The sequence below is a fragment of the Solea senegalensis genome, linkage group LG3 (assembly GCF_019176455.1).
Source record: "Solea senegalensis isolate Sse05_10M linkage group LG3, IFAPA_SoseM_1, whole genome shotgun sequence".
Lineage (NCBI taxonomy): Eukaryota > Metazoa > Chordata > Actinopteri > Pleuronectiformes > Soleidae > Solea > Solea senegalensis.
This window is the reverse complement of record NC_058023.1, coordinates 4,915,583-4,932,217: the sequence shown is the minus strand read 5'-3', so window position 1 is coordinate 4,932,217 and position 16,635 is coordinate 4,915,583. Positions and strand designations below refer to the sequence as shown.

General features: G+C 38.0%; 3 protein-coding genes across 3 annotated transcripts in view; 1 reads left to right on the top strand and 2 right to left on the bottom strand.

Moving 5' to 3' along the window:
• The window catches only part of casq1b (calsequestrin 1b), an 87,361-nt gene extending 86,853 nt beyond the window's left edge, over positions 1-508 (bottom strand). Inside the window, exon 1 of the mRNA XM_044020360.1 lies at positions 458-508. The gene's annotated coding sequence lies outside the window, so the exon portion shown is untranslated. The remainder of the gene's footprint in view (positions 1-457) is intronic.
• LOC122765894 (astrocytic phosphoprotein PEA-15) overlaps positions 1-4,499 on the top strand; it is a 39,044-nt gene extending 34,545 nt beyond the window's left edge. Inside the window, exons 2-4 of the mRNA XM_044020364.1 lie at positions 461-635; positions 1,318-1,473; positions 2,712-4,499. Of these exons, the coding sequence (XP_043876299.1) occupies positions 464-635; positions 1,318-1,473; positions 2,712-2,776 (393 nt within the window). The 5' untranslated portion in view covers positions 461-463 and the 3' untranslated portion in view covers positions 2,777-4,499. The remainder of the gene's footprint in view (positions 1-460; positions 636-1,317; positions 1,474-2,711) is intronic.
• A 5,807-nt stretch (positions 4,500-10,306) lies between these two features.
• Positions 10,307-14,329, bottom strand: mrpl48 (mitochondrial ribosomal protein L48). Its single transcript, XM_044020362.1, has 8 exons — positions 14,159-14,329; positions 13,155-13,213; positions 12,802-12,833; positions 12,573-12,658; positions 11,966-12,135; positions 11,709-11,811; positions 11,529-11,618; positions 10,307-10,622 (listed from the first exon to the last, which is right to left on the bottom strand). Exons 1-8 carry the CDS (start codon positions 14,177-14,179, stop codon positions 10,545-10,547), a joined length of 639 nt encoding a protein of 212 aa, XP_043876297.1. The 5' UTR covers positions 14,180-14,329; the 3' UTR covers positions 10,307-10,544.
• Positions 14,330-16,635: the final 2,306 nt, after the last annotated feature.

Here is a 16,635-nt window from a genome sequence, read left to right as displayed (position 1 = left end):
CTGCAGTGTTTATGTCTTCGGTACAAATTGATGGATGAGGGCTAATGAGGTTAAATCAGGCGTTGACTGCACTGTAGGAACCTGTTAGTAGGAACATTTCACAGGTGTTTTGTTTTTTTCACTAGATTTAAAGAAAAAGACACAGAAATTATAAACTGGTTTCATCCTTGAGTTGAAGAATAATTCCAGTTTTGACAATAGATAGATTGTCTAGTCAACTTTTAAGATAAATTCTGTTCTTAAGTGTGTTGTTGGTACTTTTCCATCCTACTCTGACAGTATGCTATTGTCATTAGTAAGGATTTCCAAGCTGTTTTCCATGGTAGAGTGTGGGAAGCACAGGTGGGCTGTTCAGCACACTGAATATTTTCTCTTGCCTCCCTCTGACCACCCTCGCTACTTCACAGATTTCCTCCATTAATCTGACCGCCTCCTCCTCTCTCCTCTGTTTTCTTACCAGAACATGGCGGAGTACAGCTCTCTGCTCAGCGACCTGTCTGAAAACATCACCAACGAGGACCTGGAGCAGCTCAAGTCGGCCTGCAAGGAGGACATCCCCGAGGACCAGAGCAACAACATCACCTCGTCCAAGGAGTGGTTCAGCTACCTAGAGAAGAACGACAAGTTGGCCCACGGTGAGACTCAAAAACGCAATCAAACATATCACATTTTCTTGCTGTTGTCTCCTGGAGCAGTGATTCCAAAAGACTGGGTTGGGACCCAAATTTACCAATTACCAATTCAAATTGATATCAGTGTTAGCGATACGGCTGTGAGCGTGGGTTTTCTCCCAGTTCTCCAGTTTCCTTCCACTATCCAAAAACATGCAGATTTCGGAATTGGGTAAATTAGACACCCAAAAATTTGCTGTAGGTGTGAGAGTGAATGGTTGTTTGTCTCTATGTCAGTGTTTTCCAACCCTGGTCCTCAGGGAACACTGCCCTGCATGTTTTAGATGTTGCCCTGCTCCAACACTACTGATTCAGATGAACAGCTCGTTAACAGGCTTCTGCAGAGCTTGGTGACAAGCTGACCATTTGAATCAGGTGTGTTGGAGCAGGGCAACATTTAAAACATGCAAGGCAGTGTTCCTTGAGGACCAGGGTTGGGAAACATTGCTCTATGTGACCCAGTGATGGACTGGCAACCTGTCCAGTGTCAGCTGGGATCGGCACCAGCGCCCTCCGCAACCCTCATGTGGAGGATAAAGTGGTAGGAGAATGCATGAATGGACGGATGAATGTTCTGGAGCGTCTTTGAGTCACACTTTCCAGTTTGAGTTCCCTTCTTGATGAGAACACCCTGTAACCCGCGCAGATAACCTGTCATACATCGAGCACATCTTTGAGATCTCGCGGCGACCGGACCTGCTGACGAGGGTGATCGAGTACCGCACCACCGTGCTCAAGATCTCGGAGGATGACGAGATCGACACTAAACTCACACGCATCCCCTCGGCCAAGAAATACAAAGGTAACACACTTTACATGCATCTGTAGACATTAGGTTAGTTGTTAAAATATCAGTTGGTAGAGTTGGTGCCCCATGGGTCAAAGGGTTCATTGCAGTGACCCGGGTTTGTTTCTACCCTCTTTCATCTGTTATGGCACTTTTCCATTACACAGTTCTAGCACTACTTGATCCTCCTCAACCCATTTCGGTATCAGACACGTCGTTTTACACTACTTCATTGTAGCTCCTCAACGTGTGCGGGGTCGTTATATAAATTGTTTTAAACGGGACACAAACACACAAACTAGTGACCTGCAGTTGTTTTCGGTGTAACTGAATCATTTAAAAGATTCAGTACTTCCTGCATGACCGGAGCCCAGACTCCATCTGACAGAGTCACTGAACTGAAATACCACTGAACAGGTTGTGATCGCCAGCTAAATACACCAGACTCCTCTGCTAAATATTGAGATTTTAGTCATTTCCTTTGCTAAATGTTGGAGACTTTTCAGGAGTTTTAAGTCTTTTTAATTCACTCTCTGACCAATCAGTGGCTGGCAGTCTATTGACGTCACATTTTAGCTCGCTTGGAACCTCGGCAGAGCAGGTACTAAAAAAAGCACCAAGTACTGTCACTAATGGAAAAGCAAAAACAAACAAGACAGAACTGTATAATGGAAAAGCGCCATTACTGTCCACTCTAATAAAGGCAAAAAAGACCATAAAATATCCCAAAAAATAAATGCATGGAAAAAAATCTGTGTACCAGCAGAAGTTGCTCTGATTTGCTTCCTGGTCTTTCAGCTCAAGTACTGTACACACCTGCCCTCTAGTGGCTAAACTGTAAAACTGTATGTGAGATTGTTACTTATACAAACCAACTCTAGGTATTTAGTCAACATGGAAAAATACTGCATGTACATGAAAACTGCCCATTTAAAGCCAGATTCTTTGGGAAGTAAGTGCGATAATAAACTCTTTTATGTATTTGTTTTTTTCCAGACGTTTCTGAAACCTGAGTAAATAATCATGAGTTGTAATGATGTTTTCAGAAACGGTGATGTTTTCAAATGGTGTTAATGTCATGTAATTGTTACGTTTTTCTTCGGAAATGTTGCTAAAATCACATTCATTGCATTACATCAAGGTTTCATGCATGTGCTTAGCTTCATACATGGTATAAATTAGAAAAATCATTGCACCGTTTTCTGATGACTTTTCCTTTTTTTTCTCTTTACGCTCCTTGTCCAAAAAAAAAGACATCATCCGCCAACCCTCTGAAGATGAGATCATCAAGTTGGCCCCGCCCCCTAAGAAGGTGTGAGGTCATGACCCGCCCCCCAGTCCTGACCTTTTCAACTTGATTTCTTCACTCCTGGCACTCTGATCAACCAAGCGACCATTTTCTGACCAACCCTGTTACACCCCCGCTTCTCACACACACACACACACACACACACACACACACCTCCTCCCTGCACTAACACACACACCACAGCACAGAAACACACAGGAGGTAGCCACCTACCTACGGACCAACCAATCAGATTGTAGCGATGCGGCCTCTTCCCAAGCTGAAGGAAGACGGGAAGACGCAATGGGGATTAAAAAAAATAAAATAAATAAGACAATAGAAGAAGAAGAAGAAATCTGAAAATGGATTTGACAGTTTGTGTTTGAGAGAAAAAGAGAGTGTGAGTACGATTTAAATGCTCAGTTCACAGCCAGTGGGCTCTGTAAACACTGTTCCCACTGTGACGACGTGTTTAAGCATGAGTGCGTTTGTGTGTCGAGGCTGTTACAGTGAGAGCGACGACCACCCGTTTGATACAAAACAACAATGAAATGGCAAAAGTTTTACCCTTGTAAGAAAAATGTCACACAAAAAAGCTGACGGGTAAGCAAATTTAGATGTGTATTTACAACCACGACTAACATGATTCAGCAGTTTTTTTTCTTTTCTTTGAAACTAAAACGTCATAATAAGACAGGTAAAACAAAACAAACACAAAGTTTTTAGGTTTAGGTGAGTAAAGCTAATATCTCAAACTCATTTCTAACACCTACTTTAGCATTTTGCTACATATTTGTTTAGGTGTGTTAGTAAATGACAAAGGAAAAGTTCAGTATTTAGGGAAATATGCAAATCAGCTAAACTCAAGCTAGCAGGAGGCTACTGGAGCCTGTGTTTTGTTATAATTTGCTTTTTGTACGTATTAAATAATAGGTGTGTTGTGTTAATTGTAGAACTTTTGATCGAGTCAGGCTGTTTCCTGTCTCTGCGTTTAGCTGCCCTTTAGCAAACGATGAGAAAAACAACAAGCATGTCGGGGCATATTTCCCCAAATGTTTAGCTTTTCCTTTAAACCCGAACCCATATCGTTTAGAAAACATTACCGTCATCACGTTGCCATATTGTGTATATGGAACAAAATTGACAAGAAAGGTTGCTATACATGTCTTGGCTAGCCGTTCTATACGCATTCCCTTTACTCTGGCGTAGATAATTATATCTGTTCATGGAGCAAATGTATTTTAGAGGAAGATATTTAAAGTAAATTTTCATAGAAGCCAATATTTGCCTTTAGCTGTTTAGCTTATAGCCATTGCAAGAGTTATTTAAAGAAAACATTAAGCTGGAAATGTTACAGCAGTTATACCACGGACACTCATTCCCCCTAAGTGTTTTTCCTTTAAATAAAGGGGACTGTGGAAATCTGCTTATACATGTAAATACACATATAATATATTAAATACAATATGGCAGAAATAATATATTATACCTGCGTTCCACAGCTAATCTTCACTGTCGTCCAGTTTCACCCATTCATCTGCGTTGGACTGCATTGGAGAATATAAAAGTATATTTTGAGAGAATATATCCAGTGTTATATTTAGAGCGAACGTGTCGCATTACGTGACAAAGTAAGAGACAAATATTACCGTTGCTTTAACCCTTGTTTTTTTTAGTATTATTATTGCCATTTCATTTGTTGCACAGAAAATAACCAGTGTGTGGTTTTCCTTTCAAAGAAGGCTTGTGGAAATTTAAATAGATAAAAAATAAAAGGGGGAAATAAGTGTTGAGGTCAGGTACACATCAAAATCCACCCACTATGCCATTCCCGCCGCGCACCATCATATTAGCTATAGCAAGACTGTTGAAACTAAACTAATAACTACTCTTTAAAACACTGTGTCTCTCTTTTCCCCACAATGAAGCCTTAGCAGACTCTGTGTTAACCCCAAAAAATAAAATAAAACAGACGCCAGCACACACACGCACTCACACACGTGTCAACTCGCTTTTAAAGAGATTGTTGATACTTTTATTATTACATTTATTTAAATTTACTCCCGTGTTCAGAATGTCTGTGAATTTGTTTTGGCCCGTTATAGATATAGGATAAAAAAATAATAATTAACCAACAGTGTATAACAATTAATCCTTTCACTTTCTGAAACCCAGTGCCAACGACTAAGACTTTTACTTCGATCGCAGTCCCTGTGATCCGTTTTTCTTTTTGTATTGCTTGCTGTTTATCGTTGTGTTGGACTGATTTGTATCCTATGCATTTATGTCTGTAGGAGAAACTCTGCACTGTAACATATCCTCCCGACAAATCAACTAAAGAGCTCTTTAATCATGAAAAGACAGGGTGGTTTTGTTAAGATACTGACATTCTGGGCGCTGAATTTCTAGAGTGCGTGCGTGGTGGAGCGGCACAGAAATTTGAGGCATTTCAGGAGAAGAAATAAATGCTAGCTACACAGTGTTCATTGTTGGAAGAAAAAAAACTTTGACCAACTATACTGTACAACTCATGTTTGCAAGCAGTCTTTATGCAACTAAATCATGTAATAGACCTTTAATGCCTGAACATGTGTGGCGCAGTTTAGCAATTTGCAGACGACGAACATGTTTATTTGCATAAAATGCCAAGTTCACGTAGGCCACACAAACATTATCATTGTGCTCAAGGAATGGTCCCACCCATATACTGTGTTTCCATCATGGTACGGTTCAGTTTGGTTCAGTTCAGAACGGTAAAGCCCTGGGTCAGGCTTGCACGCATTTGAGAACAAACAGCTTTATCGAAAGTCCAGCAGATCTTTTTTACGTTTACCTCGTCTTCAATGGGATAATTCACCGATCACCCAGTCAGCTGACTTTCGTGGGTGGAGCCAGTCTAGCTCCAGCCTCACCGTACTATACTATTTTACTCCGGTAACCAAAAGTAATTGGTGCCAAAAAAATAGCACGAGTGGGGCTAGATATTTTGGTAGTATTCCTAATGGAAACGGAAAAAAATACATACTATTGTGTACCGAACTAAACCGTACCACTTGGTGGAAACACGACTTTAAATACTTAAATTTGAACTTGTACCGTTTTATATTTGAGGATTTAGCCACGGCAAAGGTTAGCATCTTAGCATATTTTGCTGCAACACCAACTCACGACAGTTTCTACACCTTTGTGCTGATGTTTTCAGACTGATTATTGACATGACAGCCAGACCCCTAAGTGAAGCGGTAGCTGCACTCCTTAACTTTAAGCCCACTGGATTAGAGACTGGGACCTGAACTGAGAGCATTTTGTCAGGAAAAAGTGAGGCAGATGTACCAACTGCTATGACCTGTGGGTAATGGTCTTTATTAAAACGATCGCAAAAATAGCCGCTGAGTGAATTCCAGTCAAGAGCTGTGTAATATCTACAAACCAAAAGACAGGTTTTTATTTTCACATTTAAGCAAGCATTTCCATTGGGGCTGCAAATACTCTTCAATTAATCAGTAACTTTTTGATAGCCGATTAATCAATTTCAGTGTTTTTTTTATTTATAATTATAACTAACTTTCTGCTTTTTCAGTTGCTTAAATGTAAATATTTTCTGGTTTCTTTGCTCGTTTTAACAAAGAAATCATTAAAACCAACAAATTTTGGTTTGTGGTCCATTCATTTGGGAATTTTTTCAATGTTTTCTGACATTTCATGGACCAAACAAGCACTCGATTAATCGTAAAAATAATCGTTTGTTGCAGTCCTAGTTTTACTTTAATTTTCTCTATTTTTTGATTTGAAGTGCTTTTTATAAATAGCAACTTGTGAATTTAGATGTGACCAAGTGACTTTATTTTCGCATTTTAATTTTCTCTATTTACTTTCAGTAGACGATTGACTCATGTTAGCAACTGTGTGGTAGTTTGTCACTATATTGAGTGTCAATTCCTTACTTGGAAACATCAAAAACATTAAAAAAAATTAAATAAATAAATGACGCTCGAGATGCTCCTGGTCGAAGCTCAAGTTAAGTCATGTTATTTGCCGGAGTGAGTAGCTCCTAAATCCTGATCTATGTCACCACCAGACATTTGCATTGCTTAGCATTTTCTTCTGTAGCCACTGGCACATAATATATCAACATATCAGTCACAAATGATGTCAGAATTTGGATTTCCATGTGCCGAGTACATATCAACTTAGTAAATGCTGCAAAGTATAAACCTAGTTAAGAAAACAAATATTTATATACTGTATGTATTTATGGTGAATACCTAATTAAAACCAATACATGGGTGTGGCTACTGTAGAGAAAATGGCAGAGGCAGATATTGTGAAGGTATTCAGCATATAAAACTAACAGTCAATTAAAATTCAAACAAGAGTTGTTGTTGTCCCTTAAGGAGAAGACTGTTTTTTTTTCATTTATTAGGTTGTAAATATGTATTTTTGACTCTGTTTTTTCTGTTTTGTTTTTAAATTGATTAATTTATTTAATGCATATGTATCGTTGTTTTTACGTATTCCTGAGTTTGTTTTACTAACTGGAGACAAATCGATGGGATGAAAAAAAAAAATATTGTCTGTGCTTCTCTAAATGTTAAGCAGAGCAGATATCAACTATTTTGTATTTCATGTTTCATTTATGTTTCGCAGTTTCAACTTTGGGTGGTTATTTACAACATGAAAGGACAAAAAAAAAAAAAGAAAAAAATCAATACTCATTTCACTGTATTAACTGGTATAACATATGTTTTATTACTGTGTTGTATTTGAGCAGATGTGTTGTGGTCACTGCTTGTAAAGTTTATATTTAGAGAGTTTCCAAATCATGACAAACACAGTCACAAAATCATTATCTGCCTTTTTTGTTTGTTTGGTAACATGTTGTCACTTGTACTAATGGCACCAAGAGCAGGAGGTTTAATTAGTGATGATCTCTGATTTAAGTCAAATCAGGAATTGACAATGCTCATCTGAATAATAATAAGCAGTCGCTCTAGTTTTATATGGAAGTCCTAAAGTGTTCAATATTAAACAAATTACCATTAAAAACAATAACATGGATAAATAATAGTAAAAACAAAAGTAAAATGTGTCATTCTGCACTTATTAACATAAATTAACAGGGTCTGAAATGCTACCTTGCATGCTAAATAAAAAGCTAATAGAGCTCTAGCCTACTGGATTAGCTAGTACTGCTTAAGAACCCAGCCTCAGTTGTTCGCACGCAAACTAAATTAAGAGCATTTTGTAACTACAGCCTTTTTGAAGTTCTGTCAATTTAGTGTTCTGATAACAAGCTATTGTTAGTTGCTAACTTTTAAAAAAAGGGGTTTGGGACTGTGAGTGGCTACAAGACCATATTAGCATACTGGATTTGGCTAATACCCATCAGTTAGCCAACAAAATAAATGAAAAGCATATTACAAACAAAGCCTCTACTCAGTTGAATCACTTTGGCCAACTTAAGCTGCTCTGCTAACATGAGCTAACAAGCTAAATTGACACTTGCTGAGTGTTCTAGCTTAAAAAAATGAAATATTGCCAACTGACTTCACAAAGGAATTGGAAAAAAAACCTTAAATTAATTAATTAATTAATTAATATTTTTCAAAATATAATTTACTATTTATGTATTTAATATTGAACAGTTGAGGCACCATTGATGTATTTGCTTTTTTTAATTTTTAATTTAATTTTCAAAATAAGGTGTTAGTGAAGTTAGGTAGAGCAGGGATGAAGTGAAAGGTAAAGAGAGAAGAGTGTTGGGTAGAGAAGTGAAAGTAGAGAAGTTTGTAGCTGTGAAAAGATAAAGATGGAGAAGAATAAAACAGGTTTACATCGATGCGTGAACACAGTGTATCAGCGAGTTAGCATCGTTTTGAATGTGGCGAGCCTTGCACAAGAATGCTGTACAATGAGATGTGATTTAAAGGTATAATGCGGTGTTATTGTTATGAATGCTGAATGTCTGAACGGTCATATCAAGTTAAGTTACGTCAAACTGGGAGTATTGTCAATGATTTTTAAACCACACCTTCTTAAATTTAGCAGCATAGCATAAATAGAGTGTATTTCCTTTTGATTCTGGCAAATAAAGTTTACATTTCATGCAAAAAAATTTGAGTTACAAATTCATTAAGTTGCACGGTTGGATGCTCGACTTTTAGCAATGTCTTGTTTGTTGTGAACAATCTGCATTCAGTTAGGTCATATTGATGTGTGTGGCTATGTCACATTATTTTCCAGATAGACGTGTTTAGATCTGAACATTTGGAGTTATGGTAAAGATATTCCTGTCATGGTGTTGGTGTTTGTGAGTTGTAGCTATCGCTAAGATGGTGACAGGGTTAGTGCTTGAAAAGTAACTAATTTGTTAGCAAATCTAAATTGCAGGAAATCTGGTGTTCTGCTAACGAGCAAACAGGGTAAATGTATTAGTTGGTAGATTAAAACAAAAGGGTTTGGGCCTGTGATTGGCTGGAAGAGCATTTTAAAAAATATATCCAGGTGAGAAAAGTCACCTGGATAGGTGAAACTCTCCAATTACTTTGGACAGGACATAACAGCTTGTGATTTGTTGATACTTGTTCAGTATCATGTGTTTACAAAGTTACAAGTTTTTTGAGATATGGCCCCAGGTCCCCTTTTCGTTGAGGGACCCAGCATCCTTTGACACAGCCCTGGCTACAAAGTGTGTCACTTAATGTGTTAAACGTGTCTCAAAATGGTGATAAAAGTTGTGGTTGTTAGACGCAGTCAATTACAGTCCAAAAAGTTGGATTAATTTCTTAATAACAATATGATCATTTAGAGTGACCCCTGCTGGACAACATGCACAAGGTGGAATTTGCTTTGAGACATTAGAGCTACATTTCATGCCGTTAAACACCATGGACTCGATGCTGTTGGAAACATTTGCTAAGATTTAAGTACTAATGGGTTTTATGTTGTAACAACTGCGATGAAATTTGTTGAAAAGGTAAGACTGAACTGAAATACCGCCATTTTGTCATTGTGCTACAAATGAATAGAATTATATATTAAAATACAGTACATTTGCTAACCTAAACTGTGTGGCATGAATTTGATAGCACAAGCTGTGGATGTTCAGTAAAGATGACCGAAAAATCACTCATTTGTTTATTCAAGCAAAATTTGTGTCTGTGAATGTACGTTTCGTACTCTCCTCCCCTTATTTTACAGTTCAATTCCACCATTAATCTTCGCTCAAGTGGCTGAGGACAGGGCGTGTACTAGTGATTATCTAGCATCTATTCAGCCCGACATTACTGTAGTTACTTTTCATTGAAAGTAGTCGGCGACGCTGCCGAACAATTTCCAAAACACAAGAGTATGATGAAGACGGGGATGGTGAATGCCAGCGCCAGAAAACACGAAGACGCAAAGGCTACGTTTTTGGGATGTTCCCACCCTGGGACCTGATTTCCGGACAAAACGCCAATACAATGCCTATGTGAAACATTCACTTAACTACAATATTATGTACCACATCTTTTTGTGATTCTTTGAAAAACAAAAAGGCGCACTTGGAGTGAAAAGAAATATGTGGCAATGTGCATTTTATTGGGATTTTCAAAAAGAAGTGTTAATGTTTTAACATTTTAAATTAAAGAAAACTAGACAATTCAGATAGACACTGTCTATGCAGATGATCGTCTGCTGTACAGTACAGTATTTCACCTGAGGAACGCTGGGGAATAAATAAACAAAATGGTCGGCCATTTAAACATCTGTGTCATGTTTCCTTTTGGGAAGTGAAGTTTGAAACTCTTCTCACATTTTAGTAGTTAATTTGAGACATCAACTCCCGCATCTCTGGACGCTCCTTGAAACGGCCTTTGAAATCCTCCTCTGTGAACTGCGGAGTGAAAAATCACAAGTGAGTTATAATCTAGATAATATTTACAGTCAATATAATCGATATACACTAATGGCTCTTTTCCATTATACAGTTCTAGCGCGACTCAACTCTCTTTTTTTGCTTTTCCATTAGTGATAGTACCTGGTACCTGGGGGTTTTTAGGCAAAGGTTCCAAGCGAGCTGAGCCGATACTAAAATGCTGTACACTGATTGGTTAGAGAGTGTCATGAGCGAGATGTCCGACACAAGAATCAAAGCGAACAGTGCCGAACTGTAGATCAGTTAAAAAGACTTAAAAATTTAATCTCCAACATTTAGCAAAGGAAATGTGTCAAACCTGGTGTATTTAGCGACAGCACGGCTGAAAGCCGGTGATCGTGAGCCGAATCACAACCCATCCCGTCGTATTTCAGTTCCGGTCATGCAGGAAGTACTGAACTTATCTTTTTTAATGAATTCTAATGAATCAGTTACATGGAAAACAACAGCTTTACAAGTCATTAGTTAATGCAATTGTGTCGCGTATAAAACGACGTGCAGCCGTGCTATGACGACCCCGCCCACACTGAGGAGGTACTATGAAGTAATGGAAAAAACTACCAGATTGATACCAAACAACCCTTTGGTTGACAGTGAAAAGAAATTCCCGGAAACATCCCACTTGCGTCAATCGCTCCCCATCACATCACAAAATGTACAAAATGATCCCGTGCCGTGATTGATACGATGGGCGATGCAAAGCGATGCAAAAAAATAGCGCTTCTGGTGTGAACACAGCAGTCGACCATGGAAGTAACAATTTTCATTTTAAAAGCAAAACTATTTCAATACATTTCATTCTCTCAACTTTTAATCAAAAAATACAAAAACATGAGGGAAAAAAAAAAGGTCAGGCTAACTCACCTCTTTCACAGAAAGTTTAACTCCCTCCGGTTGATTCTTCAAAACGACGTCCATGAGTATGGGACATAACATCGTGTCCAGGCTTCTCAGCTGTGCAAACGCATGAAATATAAAAAGAATATTTGTTTTTTTCTTAAGAAACTAACATATATATGAGAAATAAGTAAAAACACCTTTTACCTGGACGACTCTCTCGTGCGTCTTTAGTACGGCATCGACGTACATCTTAGTGCCCTTCTCTTGCATCAGCATGACCTCCATGGTTTTGGTTGGCAAAGCGTAGCTGTGTGTGGGAAGACAAACAATAAGAAAAAGGTTGTTACTTTTTTTTTTAAAAAAAAAGGTAATAATTACTGGGTCGCATATAAAACCCTAAACATTATTGGAACATGTAATAAAAAGCAGGAACAACATCTTCTTTCGTTCAATCTCCTTACCACAATCCGACGTTGATGCCGAGTCGGTTGCACAGGTTGTGGATGTATTGGGTGTAGTGCTCCACCAGCGCCATGTCGTAACCCGACACTTGCACGTTCAGAGTTCCGTAAGCAGAGTCCGTCGATGCGACGATCGGTTTCATCTGAAACCGATCTTTCTTTTTCTTTTGCTGAAAAAACAACCGTACAAAACAAACATGTCATCGAGATTTTAGACCATTTGTTTCAGACACGCCCAAGCAGTGAAGGTTCCATGTGGTGTGGTTGTACGAGTTTCAAGGACACTGCATTGATTTCCACTCATTCGGACTGGTCCTGACAAGGTCAATATTTATTTTGCATTTGTAGTAGTAATTTCCAAGGTCATGGCGCGTGTTCCTGAACTCACGTACCCCGTACGTGTTTCACAGTAAAATCAGTCGAACACATAGCACTGTTTCATTTTAAACTGTGTGCATGTTGCTATGGTGTTTATATGATAATGCCACGCTAATAATGGCTACCTTAAGTTACTTTGGCTTTGGATATAAATGAAACACGACATTATACAAGAAAAGGTCCTGAACACGTGAAAACACACACACCCACTCAGGTGTCGGAGTCTTACCACTCTCTTCTTCATCAGATGTTTCCACCTGCCAATCTCGTGAGTTGGCATACTGTGATGTTGTCTTTCATTTACAAAAGCTGCACCTGAAAAAGACCACACAACAATAACTGTCCATCAACACACTCATCGTGAGCACACAAATGTGTGCATGTGCGAGATACATTTAACACACAACTGTGCAACAAATACTGACAAGCAAAGGACATGTGTGTTTGTATGTACGTACCCCACGTGGGACACTGGACTGAAGGTGCTGCCCTTTTAAATCAAACAGCACAAAAAGAGACGATTTATCGCGTTATTATTCTGTTAAATTAAATATTCGCTATTTTCTCCACAGGGGAGGATCCAGGATCCATTTTGTGGCATTGAAAATGTGTTATTTAATCTTTATTTTGCAAGGAATTCACAGATTAAAAGCTCTTTTACAAGCGAGACCGAGAACCATATACATAATAATTAGACAACATCAGAAAACAACAACAGTACAAACTGTAGCCAGGTGTTACTGCTTATCCTTATCGCCATCATTACAACAACCTTCAACTCAACGCTTCTGTGAGCATTAGAGAGACTTACCTGCATACAGGAAGTGTTTGGCTGAACACAAACGCCTGCTGTGTGAAAGACGCCTGCAACTAAACACAGAGGGAGCGATGTCAAAATGTTGTATTTATATAAGTTGCTTTGGTTACAATAGAGCAAATTTACAAACAATATCTACGTATGTATATTGATTTAATTCTTTATTGTTATTATTATTATCATTATTATTGTGCGAAATATTACAATAATGGGTAGGGCCAGTAAAAAATCCATTAACAGTTTTTGTCTTCGATTTAAGCTTTCTCTAAAAAAATAAATAATATGCAATAGGATATCCCCTTGGACTTTAACAAAAAAAATTTACCATACAATTCTTGGCTTGATAGTGAAATGTCACGATATTATCAGACACCAAGTTTCGAAATTGTATTTTTTTTAGCATATCATTTTTTAGAAATTAACTTTTAGTTGATTAGCGTAAAAAAAAATGTCAGTCCACTAGATGGTGCCAAGTGCTCACTCTCACGGGAGCTGTAGTGTGTATATATCACAATATATGATTTCACAACTATTTTTTGCAATATTGTAATAATATCGTATCATGATATCATAATACTCATAAATCATGATATTGTGATAACATCGCGTGATAATTAATTGACAAATGACTTGACAAGGAGGGCAGGAATACACACTTATTAAATGTTTTTGTTGCTTACAATAATGAATTCTTAATACTTATTTCATAGTAGGAAATCTTGGATATCGTTGTTGAACATAGAATAGAATTAACCTTCAATTTTCTCGACATTTCTGCAGTAAAACTGACTGGAACTAAATTGAAGCCCAGTAACAAGCAATGGATGTTTTGCAATAAAATATATTAAAACCTTATAATAAATACGTTAACATTAATAATTTTAAGCCACTGGTTAATCACAAACTATAAAACACTACAGTAGCAGAAAGTGTGGACGCTAAAGTTTGACCTCTGTGTTCGAACAAACACAAACATTTAGCAAAAAAATAATTCTCACCTTTCGAAAGACGAAATTCATCACTGAGCTTCTCCGAGTCTTTATTTGGTGAAATAAACACACTATACTGTGCGTCTGAGCACAAATAACTCGCTTATTTTACATGTAAATTAGGAGATAAATACAAAACACATGCAGCCACTGCTGCTGCTAACGCTAAAATCGGAAGCGCTCACAGGAAACCTGTCCGTGTTCGATGGACGGAAAAAAAGGTTCCGCGGGCTGGATTCGCGTTAACCTAATCTGGTTACTTTTTATTCATGTTTATTAAATATGCGAGACAAGTATTTTTTTATATTACATGTTGGTAACGATGAGTGTAGCAATTGTCTTTTTAAGAGTGTATTAAACTGTCGAAATGGCTCTAAAACATCACTTTATAATATTTAAATCGACTCGAGATGTAATATCTTGTTTCTTGTGAAAATGAATTTTACAAAACGGTTTAAATTCGTACAACTACTGTAAAAAGAGTACATTTCTAAAGAAAGTAATTTTTCATCTAATAATTGTTGGGGTTTTTTTTACAAATATTGTGAAAACCTCCACGTTACGTTGTCTTGTTTTCCATCTTATCTAATTTTTTGCACTATAAATATCTTGTTTTTTGACAGTTCTGATAACATAATAATGAGCTTTTCCCCATAAAAACATATTAAACTCTCTAGAACAGTGCGGTAAAGTCCTTATCTAGATTTCTATGTACATTCTATTCACATAAATTGGCAAATAACTTGAATTACACTCTACATACACATCTAAACACTGTGTATGTGAGAGTATGTTTATATTAGTGTTTTTCAACTGAACATTGAACTGTAATAATTTAGAAAAAATAACCAAATACACCAGGTGGTACATTTCAACAGGCGTTGTTTTTTATGTAGTAACTGTTTCCATCGCACAGATCCACTCCTATCAAAATAAAACTTCAACATTCAATGTCGTCAGGCTCCACTTCGCTGCTACTTCTTCTTCTTCTTTTTGTAGTAAAGTGCAAAAATTCTGACATTGTAAGAATAATATACTGTATATGAACAGAGTGCATAGGAATATTTGGACATATCTTTTTGAAATGATGCATTAGCTGCGTAGAAAGAACCATGGGGGTAATAATGAAAAAAGCAAAGTCATCCCGCTGTCGATTACATGTCATGCCGAGCAAACAAACTTTTTAAATATGACCATGCGCTTATGGAAATGTCTTCACTCTTTGGCTTGCGATGTTGAGCACGAGCGCTGATGGGAGGAGGCAATCACATCAACACATACGCAAAAGAAGGGACTTCTTCAAGTACAAATTAACTTAGCAGCACGGTGCATTTGCTGAAAAAGGGGATAGTTCAGTGGGGTTGCCGGGAAAAACAGATTTTAGCCACTTCACAAAAGGGGAACCTCTTCATCTCGATGTTAAACAGCCTTTCCACACTGGAAACTAAACCTGCACCAAAGTCTGTTGAGAAAATCGCTGATTTTATCTCGCACTGGACACTGGACACTGGTGGTCAGTGAACCGAACCTTGAGTCGCGTGGTAAACCGCTCACTCACTGCACCAAATTCCATAGAGAAAAACAGTGATTTAGCATTACAGCACACAGGAGTCGCCTTCATCAGTGAACTCAAATGTGTTGCGTGTAACTCGGGTGTTGGTGACACAAACTTACCAGAAGATAGAGCAGTTGACCAGCAGCTCCTGTGTCTTCCAAGCTAAAAATAAAATTTAACATTTTCTCAATGGACTGTGGTGCAGGGCGTAAAGATAAAAGATCCACAAAGCAACATAAACTTCACTTTCCAGGTGGAAAAGACAGTGTAATGATCAGATAAATTTGAAAAAAAACAAACATGCCCCTAAGAAAAAGACAGACTTAGGCTGACGTAGATTTTATAAGTTCTTTTGTTAAGTGGCTAATATTTGCAGTGGCAGCCATGTTGTCGCCGCGGTTTATCTCAGTACCACCTCAAAAAACCTGAACTATACCGTGAAGTTTATACATTTTAGGTCAAAGCTTTGACCCGTCTTCGCAGATTCTGATCCAAAAAAAGGCTTTTTATGGTGACGGAAAACTGGGTAAGTCAAAGATAGCTGACATTTGTCTGAGTACGCACTGGTATTATCATTTAAATTTGAGAAAATTGTTCAGATACACAAATCAAGTCACACGAGCGCGTGCTGTAAAGTCAACAAGCTCACATTCTCGACGCATTTTCGTCAAGTGGCAGAAGATCCGGCCGCACAGTGTTTGAGTTCTTCCGCTCGCCGCACATTCGTCTCCGTACGTAAATACATATAAGAAGATAAAGCACCTTAATTACTGTACATTCAGCAGTACGTGACGCAGGTTTAAGCATGAGATTCACGCAGGCAGCGTCACGGGGGGGGAACAGACGAGATTATGGGTCCTGTGCCGTTTATGTGGTACATTCAAAGTGTTCATCAGGCGTCGTAGAACAGGTACGTATCAAATTCAAAGTG